Source organism: Pundamilia nyererei, unplaced genomic scaffold (genome assembly GCF_000239375.1).
Source record: "Pundamilia nyererei isolate P.nyererei 1_Seehausen unplaced genomic scaffold, PunNye1.0 scaffold00034, whole genome shotgun sequence".
In the NCBI taxonomy this organism is placed as follows: domain Eukaryota; kingdom Metazoa; phylum Chordata; class Actinopteri; order Cichliformes; family Cichlidae; genus Pundamilia; species Pundamilia nyererei.
This window is the reverse complement of record NW_005187435.1, coordinates 4323097-4350584: the sequence shown is the minus strand read 5'-3', so window position 1 is coordinate 4350584 and position 27488 is coordinate 4323097. Positions and strand designations below refer to the sequence as shown.

Genomic DNA, 27488 nt, shown 5'->3' with positions numbered 1-27488 from the left:
TTTGAGACTTCAAAACAATTGAAGGTTCAGTTTCCTGTTCTTACAGCAGTGGCACCCGCTGTGGGCCTCTGCTGCTGTAGCTCACCTCAAAGTTTGGTGTGTTCTCCATTCAGAGATGCTCTGCATACTTTGGTTGTGGCCCACACTGTTGCTGCATTTGCCTGCTGTTATTGGCTGACCGGTTAGCTATATTAATGGGCAGTTGAACAGGTGTACCTAATAAATTGGCTGTGTTCAGTAAGTGTATACTGTAATTTTACCCTGCAAAGATTGTTATCTTCTGTCCCAGACTTGGCAAAAGCCAGCATTAAATATATTTCCCCTAATAGCAAAAATTGGACTCTTCCAAAGGGAGTAAAGTTTTACTGAAAGTACAGCTACTGGGTCATTATATAAAAAATGAAAATGTTGTGTATGTATGGTCAGAAGGGTAAGATGGCGCTGGCAAAAGGTCGGCAGCCTTAACCCAATTTCCTTAGGGGTCAATAAAGTTTTATTGAATTGAATTGAATTGAAAATGGATTTCATCTTCAGTTGACTTGTTGACTTGTTAGATTACACTGGAGTACTGTTTTACTTTTCATGAGCAGTACGGTTGTAGATTATAAATGTGCTGTTTGTGTTTGGTGAGGATGGAAAAGCTCTGTGAAAACATTCAGGAGCCAAACTGAGTTTTTTTTCTTCATTTCTTTAAACATGTGAAACAAAATATATACCAAACGCAACTTGGTTGGATTTCTGTGTTTTTTCACTTGTGCACTGGATTTTCCTTTCTGTCATCATTTAGCAATTCAGTACTGGCTGAAACATAGCTTGCTGTCCTGATTGTGAGGGATTAAGACAGATTAAGCCACTTCAGAATACAAGTACACTTACATCAGAAATGTAAATCTCTTGATAAAAGTTCATGCCATCGATATCAGTTACCCGTAAGGACAAGAAAACTGCCACTAAACAAGTTAAATGACCCACTCTCTTTTCTGTCTAACAGAACCGATGTGTTTCGGGTTGATTTTCTCTTTTACTTACTTCCTTAAAGGCTCCTCAGTGAGTGTAGTAACCCTTTCACTTTCTAAAACTTGGATTTTTTTTTTCATCGAGGGGAGAAAATAGAGCAAGGAACTCACATTCAGAGCTTAACTTGATTAATCGACCAAGTATTGAGTGTTTCTTGGCCAAATGTACTGTAGAGATCAAAAGCAGTTCAAGGAAATGAGGAGAGGGTACAATAATAGTTGGATCTTTTATCTATCACTCCCGGCAGAGCGGTTGAAGGCAAGATAATTACACCATATGTAGCCAGACTGCTGTTAAAAACCTTTCACTTCTCCCTTCAGAAAGAAATTCCCTGTGGACACAAGTGAATCCATCGAGTTCATTTCTTTGACTGGCCAAATTTCCAAGTGGTGTCATACTGATGCACATTAGCTTTGTTTTGGTATTCCGGCTTCTTAGTCTCTGGTGATGTGAAACTGAAGTCCGTGACAGTGGACTGTCTGTCGTCTTTCTGCTGGGAACCACAAACAGAGAAAGAAAGGTAGACATGTAGCTTAATCCACTGTTTGACAGCAACTGTGATCAGATGTGTCTCAGGTTAACCCACTAAGCAGCAGGAACATGTGACAGCCAAGAGGCATCACTGAAACTTCAGCATGACAACCCATACTGACGGCCTACAGATCAGGAAAAAGTACCCAAGAATGTCAGTAACAATAACAAGATAGAAGATCAGTGACTGAAAACCTGCAGCATCTGTACCCCAGAGAATATATCAGGAGCTAAAGCAGTACCAGTGGTAAAAGTCGCTGATATAAAGTTTTAAAATAAAAGTTTTTAATAAATAATCTTATAATAAATAAATATGGCCTGTCAATCATTGCTGTTCATGTCTAAATTTGGAACATCGTGAAAGGTAGAAAAAATTGTCTTTTTAGGATCTGGGGAAAAACTGAATGTGTAGTAAATGTTCAAATTACACCTAGCCTAAAAATATTTGCATTTATGTTTGTTTTTTTGTTTTTTAAAAATAACACTTTGACATTTTATTTGATTGTGATCAGATCCACATCTCTGGGACTGTTTTTAGATTATAAAACATGTTTACATCATTTATATTCACTAACTGGCCCCTTTATTGGGCACATGTTGCTAACATCAGGTTGTGCATTCATTACCTTAGTTGTAATCAGTTGTTATTTGAGTCGCTGTTGCCTTCCTATCAGTTTGCTGGCCTCTCCTCAGCTTCATCATAATTACTTACTGAATTTGAATTACTGTTTCCTGCTAGCTCAAAGCAGTCTGGTCACTCCTGTGCCTCTTACATCCACAAGGCATTTTCACCCAGAGAACTGCCACTCACTGGATATTTTCTCTTTTGTGCAAGAAAATCCTTATAGATCAGCAGTTTCTGGAATACTCAAACCAGCTAATCTACTACCTAAAATCATGCCACGTTCAAAGTCACTTAAATCACCTTTCTGCCTCATTCTGGTGCTCAGTTTGAACGTTAGCAGGTCGTCTTCACCATGTGTACAAACCTCAATCCATTGAGTTGCTCACATGTGATTGTCTCATTAGTGTTAATGAGCAGTTGAACAGGTGTACCTAATGTAGTGAATATCTACATGTGTTGCATGGTGAGGTTATTTGTTGATTTTGGACAATCCAAATATTAATATTTTCACTGTTATTGCAGGACAATTGATTTAGTATTGTTTCTACATGATACTGGGGGCTCGGTGGTTTAGTGGTAAGTGCGCCGCCTCGTCTGGGAGGTCATCTGAGGAGTTGAGGACAATGTTACCGTTCCACCAAATTTTAGACATAATTGCACAAAAGTTAAAGTTAAAATTTAGAACAAATTAGGATTTACCAGAGCAGTCTGAACGGACAGAAGAAATGGATAAACTATTGAGGGAGGTGTGTTGTGTGCAGCTGAAACTGAAACATAAAGGTAAATAATTACATTTATTTAGTAAAAGTAATTAGTAAAAATTTGAAGTGGCTAAGTGTGAGTACTCGTGCTGCAGTGTCAATGTTACAGTGCTTTAGCCCAACCTCAGTGATGGTTGGCTGGCTGTCTGAAGGTTTAATTCACATTTCAGAAAGAGTTTTTATGTCAATCATAAATCAGATAATTTAAAAGCACAACCAAGCATTAAAAAAAATCCCACGGCCGTGGGCATGACATATCCAATTTGCCAATTCACATATCAAAATCTCATGGGTTACATCAGCCACCTTGACCATCCTCTTATAAAGGCCCACATAGTTTACTAGTTTCCAACGGGGGAACAGCAGATTACATCCACTCTACTGTAAAATGTTGGCAAGAGCTGACAGAAAGAACAGAGTTCCCACAGCTTCCAGAAGTTGATGGATGCTTTTGAAATTCATCCAGAGTCAAAAACCTGCTGGGCTGAAAAACTCCAACTCATTCATATTTAATAACATGATATTTTGTTTTACCTTCATTAAAATGATTTTTTGTGACATTTGTACTTGAAGGCTGTGATTAATTTGAGTGAGCCAGGTCTAGGCTCGTTTTATTGCACATGCTGGCTTTCAGGGACACTTAATGGAACACAGCCATTGTTGATTTGTAATTATCAGTGTGCAGGTGAATAAACGCTGAGACCCACTGACCTCAAAGTGTTTGATGACTGTTTCTCATTGTGTGTACTGCTGATGGGCTTTAAAAAAAGAAGTCAGTGCCGTCAGAGTGACCTGAAGTATAAGATCTCACGCAATTTTAAAATGTTCTCCACATTATCACCATGTTACCAGCTACAATTTGCATCGAGTCATTTAAAATGAGCCCTTGGCTTCAGCAGAGTTGATCTTAGGACTGGCAGCTTATCACTTGTCTTATAATGCAGGACTTGTATTTTAAGATATAAAACTGAAAATCATGTACCAAAAAAGGAAAACTACAAAGTCAAGCTGTGGTTTTGATCCCAACCCCAGTGAGGTGTAAAGTCTGACTTCACCCAGAGAGAGGATATTTAAGAATTACAATAATAGTCTGTCTTGCCCTGGGCCTTTAAACTAATCCCCTTTCTTCTTCTTTATGCTGAAGTCCTGAGTTTTAGACTTTAACACAGTATGAAATCAAACAGCTACCATCATTTCCCTTGTATTCCTCAATGGGCAGACCCACATAGGGGAAATTAGTAAGTGGTGACAGGTTATTTGCTCAACTTGACGCATCTTCTCTGTTATCTGCAGGAAGTGGCAGACTCACCAATCACCTCCTCTGCCTGAAGACGCACTGATAGAAACGTGTTTGAAATGTAAACTGTTAGTTTTAAATATGTGAATTAAAACTGCCTGCTTCCCTTTCTGTTAACAGTGATAACATTCTGGTTTTGGATATCTACTTTGAAGCGCTGAACTACGAAACCATCGAACAAAAGAAAGCCTATGAATTGGCAGGCCTTCTGGGTAAGGAAATGGCTGTCAAGTGTTTTCTTAGGAAGAGATAATGTGCAGTATGCAGCATGACAGTTGCTTTGTATCTAAAATGACAGTAGTGCAAGTGCTTGCATTTTTTATGAGGTGTTCAGGTCCCAGAAGAGACACAAAAGTGTCTCTTTAATCTTTTTAACTGCATATTTGCAAACGTCTATATTTGCTGTTACATTTCTCACCTTTTAGATGTAAAAAAAGACGCAAAGTGTGTGTGAAAGCTGACCTGTGTTTCGTGAATGTATTCAGGTACAAGTTTTGCTTCCTTATTTTTCTTTGCAGGTGATATTGGTGGTCAGATGGGTCTCTTCATTGGGGCCAGCATCCTCACCATTCTTGAACTCATTGACTATCTATATGAGGTAAAAAAATGAATATCTATTGTGTTTTTATGGTCATCTGTGCTACTCCAGCAAAATAGAATGACTTGCTGGCAAAATTTCATTTTTCACACAGTGTTACCATGCGCACAAGGACGTGTTTTAGCGAGCATGACGAACGCTCTGTCCCTCACAACCCTGCAGCCCATTTCTGCATTTCTGCACGGCACTCACATCTTAGCAGTAGCAACGCTGAATACATTAACATTTTGGATGTATTATATTTTAGATTAGTCAGGATGTCTATGTCCACTCTCATTAGAGTAACTCTGTGCTCCACACTTCCTCCCTCCCTTCTCTTACAACTGAAGTACTAAGTGTTTTTATGTGTGTGTCTGTTAGTCCTTGATTAGAAATGTGTGTGAGAGAGAGAGATGGGCAGAGCAAAGCAGCTACTGCTCATGTGCAGGGTCACCGCGCAAGCATATTTATAGATACATAAAATAAATCACATTTCTATTCCAGTCAAGTATGTGGGTTTGAACTATGATGAACCAAAAACAGAACACTTGGTTGCTCACCAGAAGCAAAAAGAAAGTACTTTTTGGTAACAGGTGTGCTCGTCTATTTTCAGGTGATCAAATACAAGGTGTGCCGGTGCATGAAGAAGAAACACAAAGGCCGCAAAAACAATGACCGGGGAGCTGTGCTGAGCCTGGATGATGTGAAACACCATGTCAGTAGTGTGCTGTTAAGTACTTTCACTGTGTCAGACGGCATTGCGTTGACAGGGGCACACTCTCTGCTTTGTCTTCACTGCTCTCAACTGGAGTCGAGATCAAGGAGGTGGTGGGGTGGTGGTAGGAAGACGAGCAAATGAGAGAGAAGAGATAGAGATGGAGGAAGTTTGGGTGGGGGGACTTGAGAGACACGGTAGAGAGTGAAAAAGTGATTGGGATGAGAGGGGGAGAAAATTGAGAGGGAGAAGTAGGAGAGCGGAAAGTGGCTGGAATTTAATCAAAGCTGGGGGACAGCACCAGCAGGGACAGGCCGGAATTAAAGCTTTGGAAGGTGTGACAGCTCACTTATTTCCAAGTGTAAATGAAGCCAGTTCACTTTAATTGTAAGTCAGACCTCAGACAGAGAAGGGAAAGATATTCTCCACAACTGATCTTCACTTTGTAGTCCTCTCCTTTTCTGTTCACCATTATTTTCAGCATTTTTCAAAGTATTCCTGAAGAATTTATTTCCTCGCTCATCTCAGCCCGAATTGTTGCTCATGTCATGTTTTCCTGTGAAAGTGTTTATGAGCTTTTTATTTGGGTTTTCTTGCACATTTATGCTCCTTCGATCTCAATGCTATATCTTCTGCTGATCATTTCTCTTACCTGCCTTTTGACTGTCTGCCTCTCTCATCCCATTTCTCTCTCAGGCTCCTTGTGAGAACCTGCGTACACCATCAACGTATCCTGGCAATATGCTACCTCATCATCCAGGCCAGGGTAACTTTGAAGACTTCACTTGCTGAGCAGAACCCAGGTGAAAGTGCGTGTTATGCAACCAAAGCCACCATACAACGACAACTGTCCAACGCAGGGAGGGCGAGGAACTGATACTAATCTAACAGATGCACTTTTTACATGAAAACTGAGGAAAATGGACGAATCAATCGTGACAAAGAATTTGTCAGAGGAAGTCCTAAATGTTTAAAAAAAAAAAAAAATCTGTAATTTTTCCGGAGAACATTTCATGCAGCACTCTTCTGTGTTTTTCCTCTGGATTACTGCCGAAAAGGATGCTCATGGAGAAACCTTGCCAACATGGACCTCTCTTTCAAAAGACAAAAAAATAAAGAAATAAATAAGGGAAAATGTACAGTTATCTCACCATAGACAGTAGATCAGAAAAAAGAGCCCCCATGCCTTTATATAGCACAGCAACACATGATGGTTTCACACAACACCGGCTTGCTAGTGTGACGAATATTCATACTGCTTACTCCACATGTAGCAACATCTAGAACTGTTGCAGTGCTTCATAAAACAACCGCTGGACTCTGTGTACTTTGTTTGCGAATGTATCTTTGTTCACAATGAGTGTAGTTGCGTGTGCAGGAAATACTTTCAGGGGGTTGCGATGTAAGTGGAGGTGGCGACGGTGGTAGAGGTGCATCATCTACCATTTAATGTACTGGTGAAGATTTCAGGTCTCATCGTGTAAATGCATGCTTGTATTTGTCCAGTGCATGTTTTTTTTCATATCATTTCTAATTTTGATTGATTTTTTTTTAATATATAGACTTATATACATTTAATCATTATATTTACCAAGTCTGCCTCATTTACAGAAACATGACAATGATACATGCCATATATTCCTGTGTGCGTTTGTGTGTGTGAAGGGACAGTGTTGCAACATTAGGTATGTTGAGTGTTTTGTTGATTGCACAAATGGATGAGCTGCACCTAATTTCATTTCTTATGATTTTGTTTTGTTTTTTCATTCTTTCACTTCTTTTTCATTTTCACATGTGACCACGGGATGAAGTGAGAAGGGTTTTTCTGTTCTTTGTTTCTTTGTTTTGTTTCCTAATGATTGATTGCTAAAATCCTTGTGTGGGGTTGTTACATTTTTTTTTCTGTATCTGTGTTAGTTGCAAAAGTCTTATCAAAGCACAATACCGCCAGTATGTAGAGGTGATGTAAAAGAAAACGTACTATTCTTCTTGATATATTGTCATATTATTAATATCGTGTTGATTCGACTGTTTTTGATTGTTTCTTTCTTTCATATAAAACACTCAGCAGCGCCTGATTTTCCTGTCTCCATTTTCCAGGTAATAGCCTGGTCTATTTAGTTATCAAAGCATAAATAAAATGCAGATATCGTTTTGGAAAATTGTTTGTTTTCTTCACTGAATTTAGTTGTTTCTTTGTTCCTTTGCTTGAACAGGCAAACAGAAACAAAGCAGTGTATTTTCCAGCTGTAGTTACTGTTTAAATGTTCATTTTTTAATCATGAGCTGCACTTAGAAAATCTGATTAAGCATTCTGCACTCCATCCAAGGCATTTTGCTATCTCTATTTCCCCAATCGACATGTTATCTTGTGTTTTGCTTCATACAACATTTTTCTTGGAATTAAATCAGCATTATGAAAGAGTTTGGGGGCAAGACTGATATTGCTTATCTACGGCAGCCATTCATTTGTGCTGCATTTTAACAGCTTCAAGCCACAACACTGGTATTTTGGAGCACAGTACTCTTGAAATATGATTACAGATTCAGCTGCTGTATGACAAAAGGATGGATGAGAAATATCCTGCACAGCCGATACAAGTTTTATCAAGATTGTCAGTCAGCCAGCAGTATTCTACTGTACATCTGGTGCTGCCAACTGCCACAGTTATATTAGAAAAGCAGCTTGGTGATGCATGACTCTGTGAATATTAGAGCCCAGTACCACCTAAACCACGGTCTGCCTCAGAAATCATGTCCTGTACTCATTTGGCTGCTCGGTCCACTGCTACGAGACGTCAGGGGTTAGTCGAGGACGAGAAGTTTACTTTTGCTTTATAATTTTTTCATGATTTCTTTAAGTGCAGAACCGCATATCAGCATTGTTCATCGAATGAGAGCAAGCACTCATTTTTTTCTATTATTCAGAGTAGAAACCTCAGCTGGTAACCACACATTAATATACAAGTGTTAAAGCTCGTATCACCTACAATATATGATGACATTTTTTTTCTTGTTTTAAATGTCTGAAACATGATTTTGTCTTTTATCCCTGATGGTTTTATTGTTTTTTGTTAGCCCTGCCAACAAGACAAATTAATCAAACAAGTTTGTTTTTTTAAGAAAAAAGATGCTCATTTCCTGCTGGCATTTGTGTCTTTGTGTGAGCAACAGCCTGTGAATCAGTAGATTGCGGGGAGGGTCAGAATACAGGAGCACTGCCTGCCAGTGACAGAAATCCTGCAGAAGATGCTTGCTGCATCCTGATAAGCCTCCAGGGCAAAGCAGGTGGGGGCTGTGTGGGAGGTGGTAATATCTGCGGGAGTTCAGAAACTGAAAATCTTTCCAAAAATTCTGGATTAGCAAGAGTTTCCTGCAATCTGGTGGTTTAATTGTTTAATTTCCTGCGTTGTTTGAAATCTTGGCTTCTTTTCTCCATGAATGAGGTTAAATCATCTGGCTTTGTGCCCTCATTTACTTGCAAGTGGAAATATCTGAGATGATGGCTCCCTCCTTGCTTTCACCTTGTTGGTTGACACACAGCCAATCTGTGGACAGTATATAAGAGTTGCTCCTATAATGGAATCTACCCCAAACTGTCTGTCCTTCTTAAACGGCTTTAACTCCCTCATATAATCACCAGCTGGATGTGATTTACTGTACAGGCGGCTTTCTTGCAGGGAACCTTTATTGTTTGTTCTTATATTTTAATGAGACTTGTTGTGCTTATGTTTTCACCCACAGCTGACAGTTTAATCTCGCCTTCTGATATCACAGAACATGCACTCGCGCACAAGATCTTTTTAAATCTGAGGTAATTTCCGCTTAATCCCGTTATCACATCTTATCATCTCCATCAATAAGGAGATGACACTCCTGCTTCACAATGTGGCGTGCTGTCTTTTGTCATTTATGAAACAAACACACACTAAAAATCACTGGGTCCTAAACTCATCCTGCTTGTACACAATAATAAGATGGCCACCTGAGGAGAGAGATGCCACTAATGTCAAGACACAAAACTCCTCACAAAGCAGGGGTCCGACCAAGGCCAGCACCCTGAGACTTTGTGAGCAATGAAGCAAGGGAGTGTGAGGATTAGTAAGCATCACAGCCATGATCCAGGATGAAACAAGGAGCATTCACAAATGCATCAGGAAGATGACTCCCCAAGATGAACTGCTACCAGAGCGCCTTAGGCAGCTGAAGACGGATGGTGATGAGCAAGAGGAGAAGGAAATATCTTAGAAAACCAAGTGGCTTACATTAAGAAAAACACAGTGGCTGAAAACAGGTGACCGAAAGGACAGCACAGATCCTCTGACTGGGGCAGTACAAGATCAAGCTGTAAGAAACACCAGGCTCAGAGGACCTAAGTGACAGGCAGACAATCCAACACACAGTAGCAGAATGTAAGATTCAAGCTGGGACAGCACCTACTGAGAGGCATAGCCGAGCAGCCGGAATAGTGTACAGCAACATCTGCGCCACATGGATTAGAAGTCCCCAATTCCCAGTAGGAAACACCTTTGAAAGTGGCTGAGAACAACAGGGCTAAGGTCCTTTGGGATTTCATGTTCCAGACAGACAGACAGCTGCTGGCCAGCCAACCAGACACAGTTTTGGTTGAGGGGGAACAGAAGACAGCAGTTGTGATTCATGTGGCAATCCAAGCTAAGACAAAGCATGACGTAGGAGAGGTTGAAGGAACACTTGGAACAGGTGTGGAAATTAAAGTCCAAAGTATTCCCAGTGGTAAAAGAAGAGATAGTGACTGGCTCTGGCAGATTCTAGGCACAATGTTACTGTTGATACGTAGCTATTTATTTACTTGATAATTTTGTTACTCTGATATGGTGTTAACCACTGTAAAACTGTCACAGGTTTCTTGTTCACAGTGTGAAATGTTATGCACAGACCTTATGAAACCACTCACCACGAGTGGCTAAAAGGAGAAGTCCACTTATTAAAATATTATATTAAATGATGATACACAGGTTTGTACTTAAATTGGGTACTGCCTTAGACTTCTGTTTTATTGTATTTGAGAAATAAATTATAATTTCAATCAACAAAAGCAGTCCACATACCTCTGCCAAGGCTGTAAATTCCCTCGACGTCATGTATGAATAGTATTCTAGCACTCTGTTGTATTACTTTTATTAAGGTAGATGTTCTGAATACTTCTGCCCAATAGAAATATAAAGAATAACAGCATTGCATGAAAAAAGTGACCTTGGTTTGGGTATTTCTATTTTATTGCAATATACTTTATTTGCAGAAAGCTGCTGGTAAAGTTAACCCTTATTGCCCTAAAATACAGCCACTTGTGAACTTGTGATTCATGTGCCGTGAACTGCTTTATATTTCTGGATCTATACTGTACAGAAATAAATGAATTTTTAAAGAAGGGCTGGCACTCCCACTTGTTTCATCCTCTCACTCCTGCCTGCACGTCAGATGAGTCACGTTTCTGGTATAAATTTATCCTGTCAGATCTCTCAGTGCAATTAGGATGCTCAGCCGTTTGTCATAGATAAGGCCGCGGCCGGCTCCTCTGGGCTTCACTTTACATTCAGCTCGTTAAGAGGATTAATAATTGCCATGCAGTCAGGTTTCTCACCACTCAAAGATTCCAGACTCGGTACATCTGATTTGCCTATTCATCTGTTAAAAGTTTAACCCCCTGTTCTGTTGTTCAGTATCAAAGTTGCTCTCTCCTCTAAAGGATAAACCTAATCAGCTGCTATCTTACCCACACAGAAGGTAAAACCCCCTTGAATATTTGAAGCACAATGTGGTGCTTCTGAGTCCCATAAATGAGGATTTTTCTTCACCTTGTTCCAAAAAAATCATAATGTATCCCCCCTCCTTTCTGGTTTGCACTCACACAACTCCTCTCCAGTCAAACACAGACAGGCTATGCAAACAGATGGGCTGCCATGTTTTGTACTGTTGTAGCTCCATACTAATTGGGGCGGAAGTGCAATAACATCAAAGTCTGGAAACAAGAACGTGTTTGATTCAGCAGCTGACATCCAGTGCGTTAAAGGTTCTGACTGGTTGTTTACTTGTCAAAACAGAAACCACTTCAGAGGTACAGCAGCCTCATACTGGCCATGTCTTTTGATGAAACATGCTAAAAAATGCATTCAAAGAATGTCATGTTTCAGTTCAAAAACCATCCAGTATGAGGTCTCTGCAGTTGTGATTTAATCACCTAATAAACAAGGAAGGAGTCGATTTACTAATTTATAAAACCCTACGATGAAAGAAAATGTGGTGTCTGATGTTTTTTCAGGATTTTTTTTAACTCTGTTCGAGAGTGAAAATTCAAACAAACATGACTGCGGGTTCAACTTTTTTTAGCTATGTTTGTTTATTTTTTAGAGACTTTGTAGTCAAGCCTAGTGATTACCGCCACATGCGTCACTCTTTTTACCCTTTATTCATTTGTAATCTTATAGTTGACACTCAATAGGTCAAGTGTAAAGACCCCTCACATAAAAAGGATATGGATAGATTTGTATCTTTGTATCTCTACACCTGAACAAGGTGTAAGCTGGCACACATTGGTGTATTTTTAATCTCTTAAACCTTGTAAAATAAAGGCCTTTTTATAGAGACTTATCTAACCTACCTGAGTTTCTGGTCTTGGATTTCTTAGGCCATTTTTGGCAACGTTACTCAGAACATCTTTATTGATCCCCATATTAAGAGCAGTGGGAAGTCACAGAGGGCCAATAGCATTGGTGAAGGGCACATTTCTGAGAGATTTCATTTATTTTTGATGGTAGGAAAAATCTGACCTCAGAACATACAAACTCAAAGCACAATGCTTTTATCCGAGGTTCAAACCCAGCCACTCTAACTCATTTGTGCCTGATGAATTTAGTCCACAGAAAAAGACATTGAAAAACATTTGAAAATAGTTTCCTAAGAAATATCTTAAAATTACATCTGTTTTTCTCCCACATTAAAGGCATGATGTGATGTGCCATATTTTTCTTTTCTGCCTAGCCCAAGATGTTTCCTGCTTCACCCAAAGGCCCACTGTCATTACACTGCTTCAGAGCCAACGACACTTGTGTCAACTACTCTGAGGTCAGACTTGGGAGGCCCAGTGGTGAAGGACACTATTGCTGTCTTGTCCTTGAATATTTTAAGATTAATAGTCCATACTGATTTGTTTCCAGGCCAGTAATGATGTACCAAAACAGTTTTAGATTTTTCATTAGTTATTCTGCACAAAAAAGGAAATGTTAAAATCTTAAAATGTTTCATTTTTTGCGTCAGTCATTTAATGAAATTGGTAGGATGATGGACAAAAGGATAAAGAGCCATCTTCAACTTCACAGCAGTATCAGCTTGATATGTCTTGAGACCACCAAAGAACATCAGCAAGTTCTCCAAGATCATAGAAAAGCATTTTGAAATTCCTGGATGGTCACACTAAGTACTTCTCTTATTGCAGTCTACTGCCCTTTGCATGATGAATGATGACGTTAACTAATAAATAAAAACTCCTTACTGCATTATTTTGAAAGCATCTAGCATTTCCTTTTAATGGCTACCACTCAGTCACGACAGGATATTCCTTCCAAATGTCTCTCTACGAGGGCCTCACATGCTGTTTTGTTTGGTTTTAATCCATTTTGCAGTCCCTGGCAGACAGATTGACTGGATGGCATACCAAACAAGACAGTGTTAACCTTTGTTTAACTTTTACAAACCCAGACAAAGTTGTTTGTTTTGGTTTGCTGCACATTGCATCCATAGAACTGGTTTTTAGTCACCAGTCAGCCTGGAGAGATATCAGACGCTGAATATAATTACGTTTATTCATTTGGTTAGAGGGACAATGAATTTTAATTACAGTTCTGAAAAAAGAGAGATAAGCAAAAGGCTAATTTTCATAGTCACTGAGCCCGTATTGCCAATAATTTATCAAAGATTGAAAGAAGAAAATGCAATCAGATTATGATAAAAGGTGCCAATGCTCCACTGTTAATTTAGTTAATTAACAGTTTCATTATCTTCATTTCATTTTCATTTCAAGATTACTTGTCAGATACTGACTTATGCTATTTTTTCTTGTGCTTCCTACTTCAAGTTAGCACTTGTTTAATTAAAGAATAAAATGGGGGAGCAACACACAAACACAATAATGTTTTTGGATTTAGTTTTATTTCATTTATAACCTTTCTTAATTTAAAAAAGGCTGTGATTTCCCTTCATGTTCAGTGAAATTAAGTTAAAGTAATTACTTTTAAACAAGTGCCAAAGTACAAAAATGGCACACAAGGTTTATCTTTTCAAGCACCTATATTTATCAATCATTTCATATGCACTTTAATTTAGAGGGGAAATTTTTTTTTTAAAGTGTCACTTTGGACTCGAGATAATTACGGTGAAAGAAAAATAGAGCCAAATTACAGAGCCAGAGGCAGACAGGTACAGTTCTGTGAAAAAGAACATTTTTCACAGGAGTCTATGCACTCCTGTGAAAAATGAGTACACGCTTAATGTTTCCATTAAAATTATATTAGCAGCCAGGAATTAAAAAGGAAAGTGGCAGCCAGGTATTGATAATCAACAAATCATCACCAATTGTGAGCACCTCCATAAAAGCAGAGGTTGTGGCAGGTTGCTGGTCTGGAGCATTTAGGTGTGTGTTTACACTATCCCAGAATCTTCGCAGGATTGGACATCCCAGCAAAGTCACCCAAAGATCACATTGTGCAGTGCTTAGAAAATTTCAAAAAACACAAAAACATGAGATACTTATTAGATATTTCCTACTTCATGGCAGTGTAACTAGATAAAGACTGAAAAATTATATTTTGGTTGGAAGGACTGGAAGGAGACAGTCGCTTCTTCTCTCTAAAAACATAGCAGCATGGCTTAGGATTGCAAACTTGCGGCTGAGCAAGCATTATGACTTCTGGAGCAATGTCCTTTAGACATACAAGTTCAAAGTGGAGCTGTCTGGCCATAATACACAACACTGCGTTGGCAAAAACCAAACACGGGGTATCAGCTCACACACCTCACATCAACCGTCAAAGCACAAACTTACGGGCCTTGGAGTTACTGAGTCGAGCATGAACCAAAGTGTTTTAGAGCCAGATGTGAGGTCATCTGTTCAACAGCTGAAGTTTGGTTGAAATCATTGTCCAAAAGGACAATGATACTGGATCACCAACAAATCTACAATGGCTGAAAAAGAAAAGACTCAAGCTGCTGCAATAGGCTAGTCGAAGTTTAGACATCCAACTGAAATGCTGTGGTGGGAACTGTGCATAAAGAATGCCTGCAAGTCTAAATGAACTTAAGCAGAATTCTAAAGACAAGTTTTCTCCAAAACAATATGTTGTTAAGTTATTGCTGCAAAAAGATCTAAAAGCTATCGAGTCACAGGATGCATTTAGTTTTTAATGTCTGTATTTAGACCTGTAAAAACTTTCACTTTTACATGACTGTAAAACAAACTTGCAGCTTAGTACGGTCAGTACCAAAGCAAAACACAAGGAAGGCTAACAAGATAAACACAAAGAGGTCAGTCAAAAATCTAGATTAACTTGCTGAGGTCAAAAAAACAGGCAGAGTGCACATAGACAGTCCAAGGCCTTGATGAACAGGTGCCTGGCAGCACCTTCTTTAACATTATTTGTCCAATTTATCCACTATCCTTCCTCTGCATATGACAGCTTTGCCTCTCTAACTTTGTCTCAACCTGAGCTGTCTCTCCTAAAATGGTAAATGGCCTGCATTTGTATAGTGCTTTACTCAGTCCCTAAGGACCCCAAAGCGCTTTACACTACATTCAGTCATCCACCCATTCACACACACAGGCAATGGCAAGCTACGTTGTAGCCACAGCTGCCCTGGGGCGCACTGACAGAGGCGAGGCTGCTGGACACTGGCACCACCAGCCCCTCTGACCACCACCAGTAGGCAAACATGGGGTTAGTATCTTGCCCAAGGATATTTGGCATGCAGCCAGGAGGCAACCTGGGATCAAACCACCGACCTTCTGATTAGTGGCTGACCTGCTCTGCTACCTGAGCTACCTGAGAATTTTAAAAGCTTTCCCATTGGCTCATGCTGCTATCCTTCTGTCACGAATCACTCTGATACTTGTCTCCACACACTCCACCCTGGCTACACTCTCATCTTCACCTCTTTTGTGCACTGCCAATGGCTTTGTGGATGATTTTAAATTTATTAATTAAAAATGAATTACCACATTACCTAACTAAAATATCAATTAATTGTAGCATGTTGTAGCAAAAAAACTATCCATCTACAACATTAATATCCTGGTCAATCGTATCCTGCTTTTTAAGTAATTATACTCTAACAGATGTAACATTAAAAAAAAATATTTTGCGTAATAGCACAACTGAAGTGAGTACTCTTAATATCTTAAGCACATGTTTATGTTTATAGTTAGAAACTTTTACATAACTAGTATTTTTTAAAGAACTTTTTCCTGTAATGGAATATATTCACTGCACTTTTGGAACGTTTAACGAGGACCTATTCCGCCATCATCGTCACCAGCCCTAATTTTGCTGCAGTAGCACCAACAAACAGAGGGGGGCGTCTTGAACCTGTGACGTCCATCCCAACACTCGTTCTCGCTCTCGCGGTAGCTCCGCGCCTACACCGGCGGCGACATTCAGAGAGGAGATGGCGGCCAGAGGGGGGTTTCAGTCGGCACCGACGGGTGGTGGTGGAGCAATGGGACCTGGACCACCGGTACCGGGTGCAGGACCAGGCATGGGACCAGGAACACCTTCTGGAAGAATGGGACCATCAGCTGCCGCGCAGAACCACATGTACCGCTCACCGATGCCCGGGCCTGGGTACCCGGTAAGATATCGCTCTATCTTTGCTGCTGACGCGTTAGCGAGTCCGCTAGAACAAAGCCTCGCTCCGCTTGCTTTGTCCCTAGTGGCTAGCATTAACCCCCTTCACCAGCGTAGGCCACAGCTCATACTAGCTAGCAGCCCGGTTCAAAATTGGTGATGTACTTGAAATATTTCACCAGTCGCTCAGGATGACCATCAGAGTTTGTTTGTTGTTTGAATTTGCTAACCCTCCCGCCCGCTAACATTAAGGTTAGCTAGCTAATCGCAGCATCCAGTTAGCTTAGCCTGCTAACCCTGCTAACTGTTAACTGTATTTCGACCAGTTTTCTTATCAAAAAGACCCAAAATGTGCACCGTGTAGTTGGTAAACCTAACAATTAAACCATCCCTTAAGTTTTAGGAGTTGTAGTTTGTGAAGTTCAGGCTCGGTTTGAACTCAGAAGTTGTTATAAGTCGAGCCTAGTTTTGAATGAATCGGCTGCATCAATATTAGTTTGTGTCAATGTAAATTTACAACATACAGAAACGATGATTAAGGAGAGGTGCCAGTCAGTAGCAGACTTCACTCTGTGTTTAGCTGGTGCAGTTTGTCTCGTCGAAGTTGGTGTTTACAACTTTTAAAGTCTATGTTTAGTGAGCCCACTGGTCTGCCGCAAAGTACACCAAGTACCAAGAAACGCTGGGATCTCAGCATGAACTCACTACACATCTAAACTGCTGGAAGGATGTTTAGTTGTTAATTTTGAGTCTTATAAGCTGATATTTTCTGATCTTCAAATCAGATTACAGCGGTTAGTCGATTGGTCGCAATTAATAATAATAATAATAATTACAAGATTAATCTGCAGTCGTTTCTCACATTTGAAATATAATAATTTACACTATCTATTAACATTTACACAGTGCAGAATTGATTTGAAAACACATTAACATTGTCCACCAGCAGCACTGGTAAACGTAATCTTATTTGCCAGTATAGCATCAACAAACTGGATATACAGTAACTGGTTTGTTGTTTGTCTGTCTCAGAAAGGGGAAAGTTGCCTCGCAAACACTTGTCGAAATAGTCGAAAATGTACTTACGGACCTGCAGGTGATACACACATATTAAACACTATTTAACAGTAGTCTATGATCCCCTAAATTGCAGATATACTCAGAGTAATTATGCAGTAAAATAGATAGCATTAAACAGATGTCCAAAGGAGGCAATTTCTACAAATTGTCACAATGAATACACAATAAAACCGTGGTGCATTCACTCTCAGCCACTAGTTATCTTGTTTGTTTGCTTTAAGATTTGTGTATTTCAAGATATTGTGATAATATTTTGATTTATATCACTTTTGCATAGGTGGGTCCTCATACTCATTTGATTATATTAGTTAGGAAACTTGATGTTTTGGTCTCGGGGAGAAGAAAAAAAACAAAATTTTTAGTGTACTTCCTGTCAGATCAAACATTTCCAGAATCCCATCCACATTTGCTGTGTTGCTTGCGTTTGGTCTAAAGTGGATGTTTCAGGCTCTGGTTGCCTTGGTAATACTGTAATTTATTTACCAGCCTGTCTTATGTCAGTCAGCGGTATCAGTGACGGCAGCTTGGAAAACGTCCTTCACTTTGTTTGCACTATTAAATGTTGCTGCTTGCAAGCTACAGTCACCAATACAACGTTGTTTTTTCCCCCTGTATTGTTGTAAATATAATTGCAATTTTCCCTAAAATATTGTAAAATAGTTTTGAGGCTAATATGACCGACTCTGACTGTAATGGGAGAAGAATGAATATGGGGAACTGTGAAGGTGAATGCAAAGTGCACCTTCACAGTTGCCTGACTCTGAACCACAAAATAGTTTGATAAAGACCAACTTGTTTCAACTCCAGACGGTGATGTTGATTAGGTTGCCGAATATTTCTGTATGTCGAGGGTGGAAATCCCTGGAATATAATTTTTAAAAACCTCCCTTTAATACATATAGAGATGCACAGCTCACAGATGCACAGAAAATGAAAGAAAAAATGTTTAAGCAGTTAAAATGACAGCAGCTCATTTTCTATCTTGAAATCCCACACTATATTAATATGGAGATACTGATCATTTCAGAAGTTTAACTGCAAGGCAGAAGATGCTGCCAAATTCTCCTTCTAGTTCTTATGTAACAGAATCAAGGTCCATGAGTGACTGCTGAGATTTAAAGGTGAGCTCCCTTTGGCTGAAGAAATGGAAATCTTTCATTTGCTTTCACATCCTGCAGCACGTCGTTCTGCACAGTGGGGTCTCAAGAAAATGACCAATAAGCAAACATTTTCAGTAATCAGGACTTCCGATCCTAAATGTTTTCAAATGAATGGACATTAAAGCTGATTGTGTGCTCCCGCAATATACTTCGTGCATGCTCCGTTACTATGATATTTGATCAGAACTCTTTGGTTTCTTGGTCTTATTATCCCATGTATGCTCTTGCATTCATATTTAGTATCAGAGTATAAATTTTCATATCCTGATCTGTAGTCCTGGGTTTATTCCCCCGATATTGCATTGGATTGAGTCATCTCCAGCTAATATGTTGTGTCTTAAGATAAGAGAATTGTATTAAAATCAAGACATAAAGATGAGTCATTTATCACTGATCCACAGCTGAAGTGTTTGCTTCTTAGCTACTACCAACCAGAAAGACAGCTCAGTAAATGGTTGTCACATATTTTTTTCCCTTCCAACGTCCTTGGCAGCCTTTCACACCATAGTCAAAAGAGACTTCATACTCTGAATACTGCAGATTTCCACTTGTTCTCAGGCAAGCCAAGGTTGCGCTGATGTATAGTGTAAAAAGTACTAAATGATCGGCATGTTTCCCCAATCTGCCTACACCACACTGTGGAAAAGGCAGAGCCCATTCATCTGGCCTGTATTGTTGAGAAGTCAATGTCCTTCACTCTTCCTCTCTTTCACTGTTCACCATGCGATGAAGAGAGAGTGTGTTTTGCCTTCATCTGTCACATTTGTTGGACTGACTGCTGGAGGAAAAGCTGCTATCAGTGATTTGTCACTTATCTGCTGCTCTCGCCTGCATTCATGCAGTCAAATACAAGAAGTCGCCTGTTTGAGTTCTTAGCACATGGTTTGGTGAGTTGGCTGTGGTGATTTTTGTCTATTTACTTTAATGAAAGGCATGCATAAATTTGCTGATACTGCTAATATGAAGCATCAGATATAAAAGTATGTGGGCTGTGTCTCAGAGTGGTAGTGTTGAGTTTTTTGTGTGTTGTGGGATTTGTAATTTTCTAGAATATATTTACATCAGCAGATGTGCTGCAAATGTTTTGTTTGCAAATTTACATTGACGTTTTCCCACTGTGTCAGTTTTGCATTTTATTTAAAACACTACAAATGTATTCTCGGATCAATAAGGACTGAAATGGAACGGTAGAAAACTTTGATGTGCTTTTGTCTTCAAGTCTTCACAAACATTGATCCTAATTTGTGCATTTTTCACTTTTGAGAATTAGCTACACAACAGCTCAGATGTTATTTTCACCTGAAACAGATTTTTTTTCTTCCTTTTTTCCCTCTTTTTTTTTTTTAATAAGCAAGGCTCAGAGTTGTTTTATTGCTACACCCGTGAACTGCGTCTCTGCCACTGTAGCTGCAAACGTTCAATTTTTGTGTGCATGGGTGGGGCCAGGGCTACATAGTCACAGATAGTTATGGGGTTCAATTGCCACTTGAAGCACAATTTGCCATTTGGACCACAAGGTCGGTAGGAAAGTGTTGGATTGTTGTAAGCATTTATGTGTCGATCGGGGACCTTTGAGAGGATTGCTGTTTGTAAGTTATTCAGGAACAATTTATACACATTTGATGGCTGCAGTAAAAGATTTTTTTTTTTTTATCGTTTATTTCAAGTTGTGTTCTTTCCTCATACCAACACAGTCTGAAGTCAAATACATTATTACACAAACCACCTCCCAGAATTTATGCTTGGGGATTAGTGTGTGTGTGTGTGTGTGTGTGTGTGCGTGTGTGCGTGTGTGCGTGTGTGTGTGTCTGTAGATACACATATACATTAGTGTAAAAATAATGGAAATAAGAAAGAAAAGATAAGGAGAGAGAGGCAAAAAGGCAAAATTAGGAATTACCAATCAGTTCCCAGTATAGTAGCTGCAGAAACTAATCACTTGAGCATAAGAAAAATGGAATTTTGCCTCAAATACTTGTTGTGACAATTCATAGAAAACTTGTAAGGCATGTTGGTCCACAGATTTATTTCTTAACACACCTTAAAATAAAGGCTAAGGTGTCTTGTTTAAAATCTGCAAAATGTATCTTTTCTACACGTTCTACATGTAAAGAATTACAAATTTCAACGGCCTTTTTGTGTGATCATGGCCTTATTTTCTATGCAGAGACCAGGCATGCCTCCTTCCAGTCGCATGACCCCTCAGGGACCAGCTATGGGCCCTCCGGGATACGGCAACAGCCCCGTGTCCCGTCCTGGCATGCCAGGTGTGATGGATCCGTCTCGTAAGAGGCCGGCTCCTCAACAGATTCAGCAGGTTCAGCAACAACAGAACCGCAACCAGCAGTAAGTCCCCACTCGCTGCCTACTCAGCATGCTTTTTTTTTTTTCACAATTATTGCAGCCCTCTCTTTAGGGGACTATTCTTTTGTGTCTTTGTATGTGTGCAAGTGTATATGAACATGGTACCTGGAAAATGTGTCCCACAGACTGAAGAATTTGACTGACTTCCTTGTCTTTTTGTAAAGACACACAAAACTGCTCTGACTTGCACTCAAACGCCTATTGTTTCGATGATTTATTTTCACAGCACAAAGAAGAAGAAGATGGCTGATAAAATTCTACCTCAGAGGGTGAGTATTAATCAAACCACAGTGCATGAACAATCCATTAATTCCAGCTTTGATTATGCTACATCTGGCAGTCCATGTGAACTTTAATTTAAGTGGCTCCAAACAAAGGACAGTTGGTCTTTAAAGTGCCCTGGTTAAAATGCTGGGATTTAGAGAGTGCTAACTATAAGTGCTTGGGCAATTTACTAAAGATTTTAGCACTGTACAATGCAAAATGGGGACCTCCAAAGGTTTTGTGATGACAGTAATGAACAAAATCGCTATTAACTCTAGAAGTATTTCTTCTCTCACTCCACCTGATCTCCCTGTCTTTCGTCTCCCTGTGTGTGAAATGTGAAAATAGGCTGCAGGGTGGACATAAACTGCACCTGTGATAAAGAAATGATCTACTTATCTTGTATCATGAAAATGGAGGTTGTAGTTCAGGAGGTAGACTAGGTCAGCTACTAATCGGAAGGTTGGTGGTTCGATCTCTGCATGTCAAATGTCCCGGGGCAAGATTGTAACCTCAAGTTGCTCATCGATGAATGTGTGTGAAAGCACTTAGGTAGAAAAAGCATAGAAAATATGAATGAGGCAAGTTGTATGAAGTGCTATGAGTACTCAGAGTAGAAAAGCACTGTATAAGAGCCATTTCATGTGATACATATAATAATCAGCACATTTCTGTTTTAAGTCACAAATCCAAGTGAAACGCTCACCGTCAAGCCCTCGCATTTCTGCTGTTTTTCAGAGTTGCTAAGAATAACTGATTTATAGTACTGACCTCATATGATCCCACTAATGTGAATATACTGACTTCAGGGGGAAAAAGTAGTTGTTAGTGAAGATTCACTTCAGCCAGTTTGCTTTTGAGGTGAACTTATAACTATGATTGATGACATGTCGCTGACTCAAATGGGCCAAGAGCTGGCAAGTCAGCTTGCCTGAGACACTCTTTTTGGAGCCTTGGGCCATCAGGTCATTAGTTACGTTGAACCCCAATTTTAGGCACTCATGGTGTTCTCCAGTGTGTGGATGTCAATCATAAATTTGTCAAGAAAAGAGTTCTATTATATCCTTTTAATCTTATATTAAATCGCACATCAACATTGTTTTCTCATAGGATATTATAATTTAAAGTTGCAGTCTTGTGATATCCTTTTCATTTATTCATATATATTTTACAGCTGAACAGAGTAGCATTCATAAGAGAACACCATATGGAAGTAAGGCTGGCTGTTGTATTTGATCTATTCTTGCACTTTATTTAAATGTAGTTAGTGGTGTGATAGTAAAATGTCTGCTGCAATATCTTGGTTTTTCTGAAGAGAGATTTCTCTCTCCTTCTCTTGATCTGTCAAGCTTGAGATTCATTTTCAGCAGAAATAGACCCAGCATGTAAAGCTAGCAGAGCAGGCAGCAGATATGTGGTCACCTGTGGCTCACAGACCCTGTGGACACGTACACATTCAGACTGGTATCAGGGAGAGTATGAACAACTGAGAAACTGGGTTTTCTTAGACTGACAGATGGAAAAAGAAGTACAGGTTACAGATTTTAATTTCAATTACGATTGATGCTTCCAAGGGTTAAAACAAATTCTTGTTTTTGATTTCAGCACATATTGTCACTCACTATTTTTTCTTTTCTTTTACTATCATTAAAGTTCAAGGATATCTGCCTGAATAAAAAGTTTTCTTTTTACAAGTTTAATGAATCCACTGTCTATTTAAATGATTTTGAGTTCTAATACTCAATAATCGTGATCTCAGTCCTGGCCAATAATAAGTGATTATTAAAGATTATTCTAAAGACACCTGTAGTCACTAGTATCCTTTGTCTCCTAGATCAGGGAACTGGTCCCAGAGTCTCAGGCTTACATGGATCTGCTGGCTTTTGAGAGGAAGCTGGACCAGACCATCATGCGCAAGAGGCTGGACATTCAGGAGGCCCTCAAGAGGCCAATTAAGGTATATTTCAGTCAAGCTCATCACAGGTGTTCCATGTTACCTTTAACTGGTCATTTAAGAGTGATGTCAGTCAGTGAAGAGTTAGTCAGAACAAATGTCTACATTTTACAGATTGCTGCTTACTTTCCCTTGATCTTCTGCACCACACTGTATTTGTTCAGATGATGACGCTGCCTAATGGTTTTATTGACTGTTGTAGCACTTGATGAAAAGATTTCTGAATATTGTGACGTTAACACACATATTTTGTATAAATTAAAGCAAACCTCATCCACAAGTGGCCGACGAGGCAGATGGAGCTAGATGTTTGATTTGGCTAAGGTTTCAGTCTGCTCTAAATACTTGGCTTCAACATTTTCTCTACTGTTAATCCTTCTGATAATCCCTGTTATGTTCCTCACATGTGAGCATATGACACACACACCAAAATCTACCGTTTGAGGAGCAGCTAATCTGAAGAAAGCCACCTCAGTGTCTTTAAAGGAAGAGGACATAAAAGGGCTCTACAAAGGACCTCTATCAGAATCAGAATACTTTATTAATTTCAGAGGAAATTATGTGGTCACAGTTGCTCCAAGACAGTAAAAACGGTAACTAAGTAAAGTAAATTAAATCATTCAAAATATTACAAAGTTACAAAATCTAACAAAATAGCTCTAATCATAAATATCCTAGTATATTACCCAAAATTAAATATATATGGTTGACATTGCAGTGCCCTTCTTATCATATTAACTTTAATTTGCTCTGTAGAGGATGTGATATTAAGGGTGTGCAACTATTGCAGCGTATACTGTGCTTTAGATGGAGCAAGGTGAGCACGTCATGGAGTGGGTGGGAGAAATTGTCCAGCGTTTTTCTTTTCTTGGACAACATCCGCCTTTCCGACACAACCTTTAGAGAGTCCAGCTACATCCCAAGTTTTCCTTTTATTCAGTCTGTTGGCATCTGTGACCCTCAACCTGCTGTGCCAGCATGCAGCAGCATAGGGGATGACACTGGCCACAACAGACTTGTAGAAAATCCTGAGCATTGTCCAACAGATGTTAAAAGACCTCAGTCGCCTCAGAGAAGGGACTGCCCTCGTCCTTCCCCTACGGAGCAGTGGTGCTTTTAAACAGAGTCCAGTTTAATGTCAGTGTGTACTCTGAAGTATTTATAGCGATAATTTATAGATATTTATGTTTTTATACTATATTATATTTTTATAGACAATTTATAGAGATCTCTATATATATATAAATACATATTTTACTTGTATGAAGGGAGAAAATAATGCAGTCCAGAAAATGGCTATAATGGGTCCAGACTCAGTGTAGCTATAAAGTCAGTGTTGATTAACTGATGAGACACAAATTTAAAGTTTCTTTTCTATTATTGTTTTCAGCAAAAGAGAAAGCTAAGGATTTTTATCTCCAACACCTTCAACCCAGCAAAGCCTGATGCTGAGGATGGAGAGGGCACAGTTGCATCATGGGAGCTACGTGTCGAGGGGCGTCTGCTGGAAGATGTAAGCTTATCAAATTTGTTCAGTTTATAGTAATTATTTGTGGCTGCCCAGTTAGGTATGGCTTAGCTGGTTTGCTGTATTGGGATAAAGTAAAAAGTAGTTTTTATTTTCCACAGTAGGGTCAAAAATTACCATCAAACTATTAAGATTATGATGGTCTTGTTCGGTTACATGGACCTAAGACTGTTAAACAGCTTCAGTGTTATTTCTTTATCTTTAATTTTTCATTAAAAATATTTCAGCCTAATATCACAGGCAGCTTACTTAACGTGGTATTTAATTTTGTTTGCAGACAGCCGTGTCAAAGTATGAAGCCACGAAACAGAAAAGAAAGTTCTCCTCATTCTTCAAGTCCTTGGTGATCGAGCTGGACAAAGATCTATATGGTCCAGATAATCACCTTGTGGAAGTAAGATGGGTTTTTTTTTTTATCACATCTGAAAGTATCAATGTTCATTACTTTTCTAATCATGTTTTTGTTGAATATCTTTTTATAGTTCTTAGAGTAATTTAAAGTATAATATGGAAGATTTTTGTACTGATACGTTTTAAAATACTGGTATCAGCACACTGTTAAACTGAGTGTTACAAACACATGACAGAGCTAACCAATGACTGAATTATAAATATATTCTTAGTTTCAACGAGTATAAGTGTACTAACTGCTCCGAAGTGAAGTTAGGTTGATGGTAGATAATGGTAGCTACTTAATTAGAATGAACTGATTTAGGGTGAATATATGTGACTAAATGTAATGTAAACAACACAATAATATATTTCCTTGGACATGACCATAGTTTATGCATAAGTCGCTTAAAGTAGACTACTTCTGTGATCTCACAATACTTCATGACACTGCATCCTTTGTTATTTTTCTTGTTTTGCTTCTCCAACATCAGAAGTTGTGAATAATACTGTGCGTTTAAATAAGATCAGCTGATGTTAATGAACAATATTAACTTGGAGACTTAACTAATTACTTGTTCCTTAAATGCTGCTTGTATCACTTCAGTGGCATAGGACTGCGACAACCCAGGAGACCGATGGTTTCCAGGTGAAGAGGCCAGGTGATGTGGGTGTTCGTTGCACCGTCCTTCTCATGCTTGATTACCAGGTAAACAGACTCTGTTTTCAGCGAGTGATCTTGAAACATTTCTTCATGAATTCACTCACCTTTTCGTCTTTCTGTGTGCCGCACAGCCCCCTCAGTTCAAGCTGGACCCCCGACTGGCCCGTATGTTGGGTATCCACACCCAGACCAGACCCGTCATCATTCAGGCCCTGTGGCAGTACGTGAAGACCCACAAACTCCAGGACCCACATGAGCGGGAGTTCATCAACTGTGACAAATACTTGCAGCAGGTGAGCGCAGTTGCTTTTTTCACACATCGGACATGTCGAAGTGGTACATTTTGTTACTTGATTTTCACCAAAAGGCGGCCCACTCCATTTCTTAAATGTGATGAACATTAGCTGGTAGCTGGAAAGAGCAACCGGTGTCACAGTTTTTCTGGATCCTGCTGTGGATGTTGAACAGCTCGCCTTCCCCTCTCTCTATCTATCCTTTTATGGAGACATTCTCTCCATCTGGGTCACTGTCCAGTCTCTTGGTGCTTTTTCTGCTCTACCAAGATAAACATAGGATTTTATAAGGTTAATGATTTATTCCTACTGAACTGATAGAATTTCAGGGTGCATAATAAGCATTATCAAGCTCTAACGCAATTTAAATGTGGTTGTCAGGCATATTCTTAATGTGAACAAACCAGTGTATTCTGCTGGATGCTGCAGAGTAGTGAAGTCATGTTTATCTAAACATTCTTTATTTCATATTTTCATTTTGCAGATCTTTGAGACTCAGCGAATGAAGTTTTCTGAGATCCCACAGCGCTTGCATGCACTTCTCATGCCCCCAGAGCCCATCATCATCAACCATCTGATCAGGTATGTTTTGATTCTACAAAAATCATTATCAGTATGTCAGTAAATGGGGAAAAAATCTAATTTTTTTGTTGGACTGAAGTGTTCTGATGAATTTTGTCCACTGATCCATGCTTTGACTCAGTTATTGTTTCTCTTCTAGTTATTTTTCTTGTCTTAATTAGCAGCAAGCACTAAATGCTCAAAAAGCTATGAGACTGTCTATGAGAATTTTAACCCTTTTTAGGTTTGGATTGCTGCTGTTGTTGAATAATTTAATCACTTGTTGCTTATGTGATTTAATCACATACTGTAAAAAAACAAAAACATACTGTACACAGTAAACTATTGTTTTGATAGTGTGGATCCTAATGACCAAAAGAAGACTGCCTGCTATGACATTGATGTGGAGGTGGACGACACGTTGAAGACCCAGATGAACTCCTTCCTTCTCTCCACAGCCAGCCAGCAGGAAATAGCAGGGCTGGACAACAAGGTACATACCTCACCCAGCAGTCACTCGCTGTTCTTTTTATGGATGTTACTGAGTTTTATGTTTGTCCTGGTAGTTTTAGACAGGGCTGTGTTTTCAGAGTGGGAGTAGTGTTTCCCGTTTCCTAGAGTTTTGTGTGGCCTTTTGATCACTTAACTACTAAATCACCTCCTTCTGTAGTGAAGGGAAAAAAGTGTACTCGCTCAAAAAGAAGTGTGCGAAGTTTTTTTTCTTTTTCTTTGATGTTTTTTTTTTTTCTCTAAGCAGTGAGCAGGTTTTTCTAATGTGCAGATCTTGCAAATTTAAAAAGATTAAAAAAACTGGGAATGTGCTGTTTATATAT

General features: G+C 39.3%; 2 protein-coding genes across 3 annotated transcripts in view; both read left to right on the top strand.

Moving 5' to 3' along the window:
- asic1b (acid-sensing (proton-gated) ion channel 1b) overlaps window positions 1-7677 on the top strand; it is a 181318-nt gene extending 173641 nt beyond the window's left edge. For both annotated transcript variants that reach the window (XM_005729838.1, XM_005729837.2), the window contains 4 exons: window positions 4352-4443; window positions 4750-4829; window positions 5422-5523; window positions 6220-7677. In XM_005729838.1, coding sequence (XP_005729895.1) covers window positions 4352-4443; window positions 4750-4829; window positions 5422-5523; window positions 6220-6315 — 370 coding nt within the window. In that variant the 3' untranslated portion in view covers window positions 6316-7677. The remainder of the gene's footprint in view (window positions 1-4351; window positions 4444-4749; window positions 4830-5421; window positions 5524-6219) is intronic.
- Window positions 7678-16117: 8440 nt separating this feature from the next.
- Window positions 16118-27488, top strand: part of smarcd1 (SWI/SNF related BAF chromatin remodeling complex subunit D1) — an 18253-nt gene continuing 6882 nt past the window's right edge. The window contains exons 1-10 of the mRNA XM_005729835.1: window positions 16118-16401; window positions 20805-20983; window positions 21228-21270; window positions 23100-23222; window positions 24610-24732; window positions 25025-25141; window positions 25745-25846; window positions 25933-26094; window positions 26579-26676; window positions 27013-27148. Of these exons, the coding sequence (XP_005729892.1) occupies window positions 16219-16401; window positions 20805-20983; window positions 21228-21270; window positions 23100-23222; window positions 24610-24732; window positions 25025-25141; window positions 25745-25846; window positions 25933-26094; window positions 26579-26676; window positions 27013-27148 (1266 nt within the window). The 5' untranslated portion in view covers window positions 16118-16218. The remainder of the gene's footprint in view (window positions 16402-20804; window positions 20984-21227; window positions 21271-23099; window positions 23223-24609; window positions 24733-25024; window positions 25142-25744; window positions 25847-25932; window positions 26095-26578; window positions 26677-27012; window positions 27149-27488) is intronic.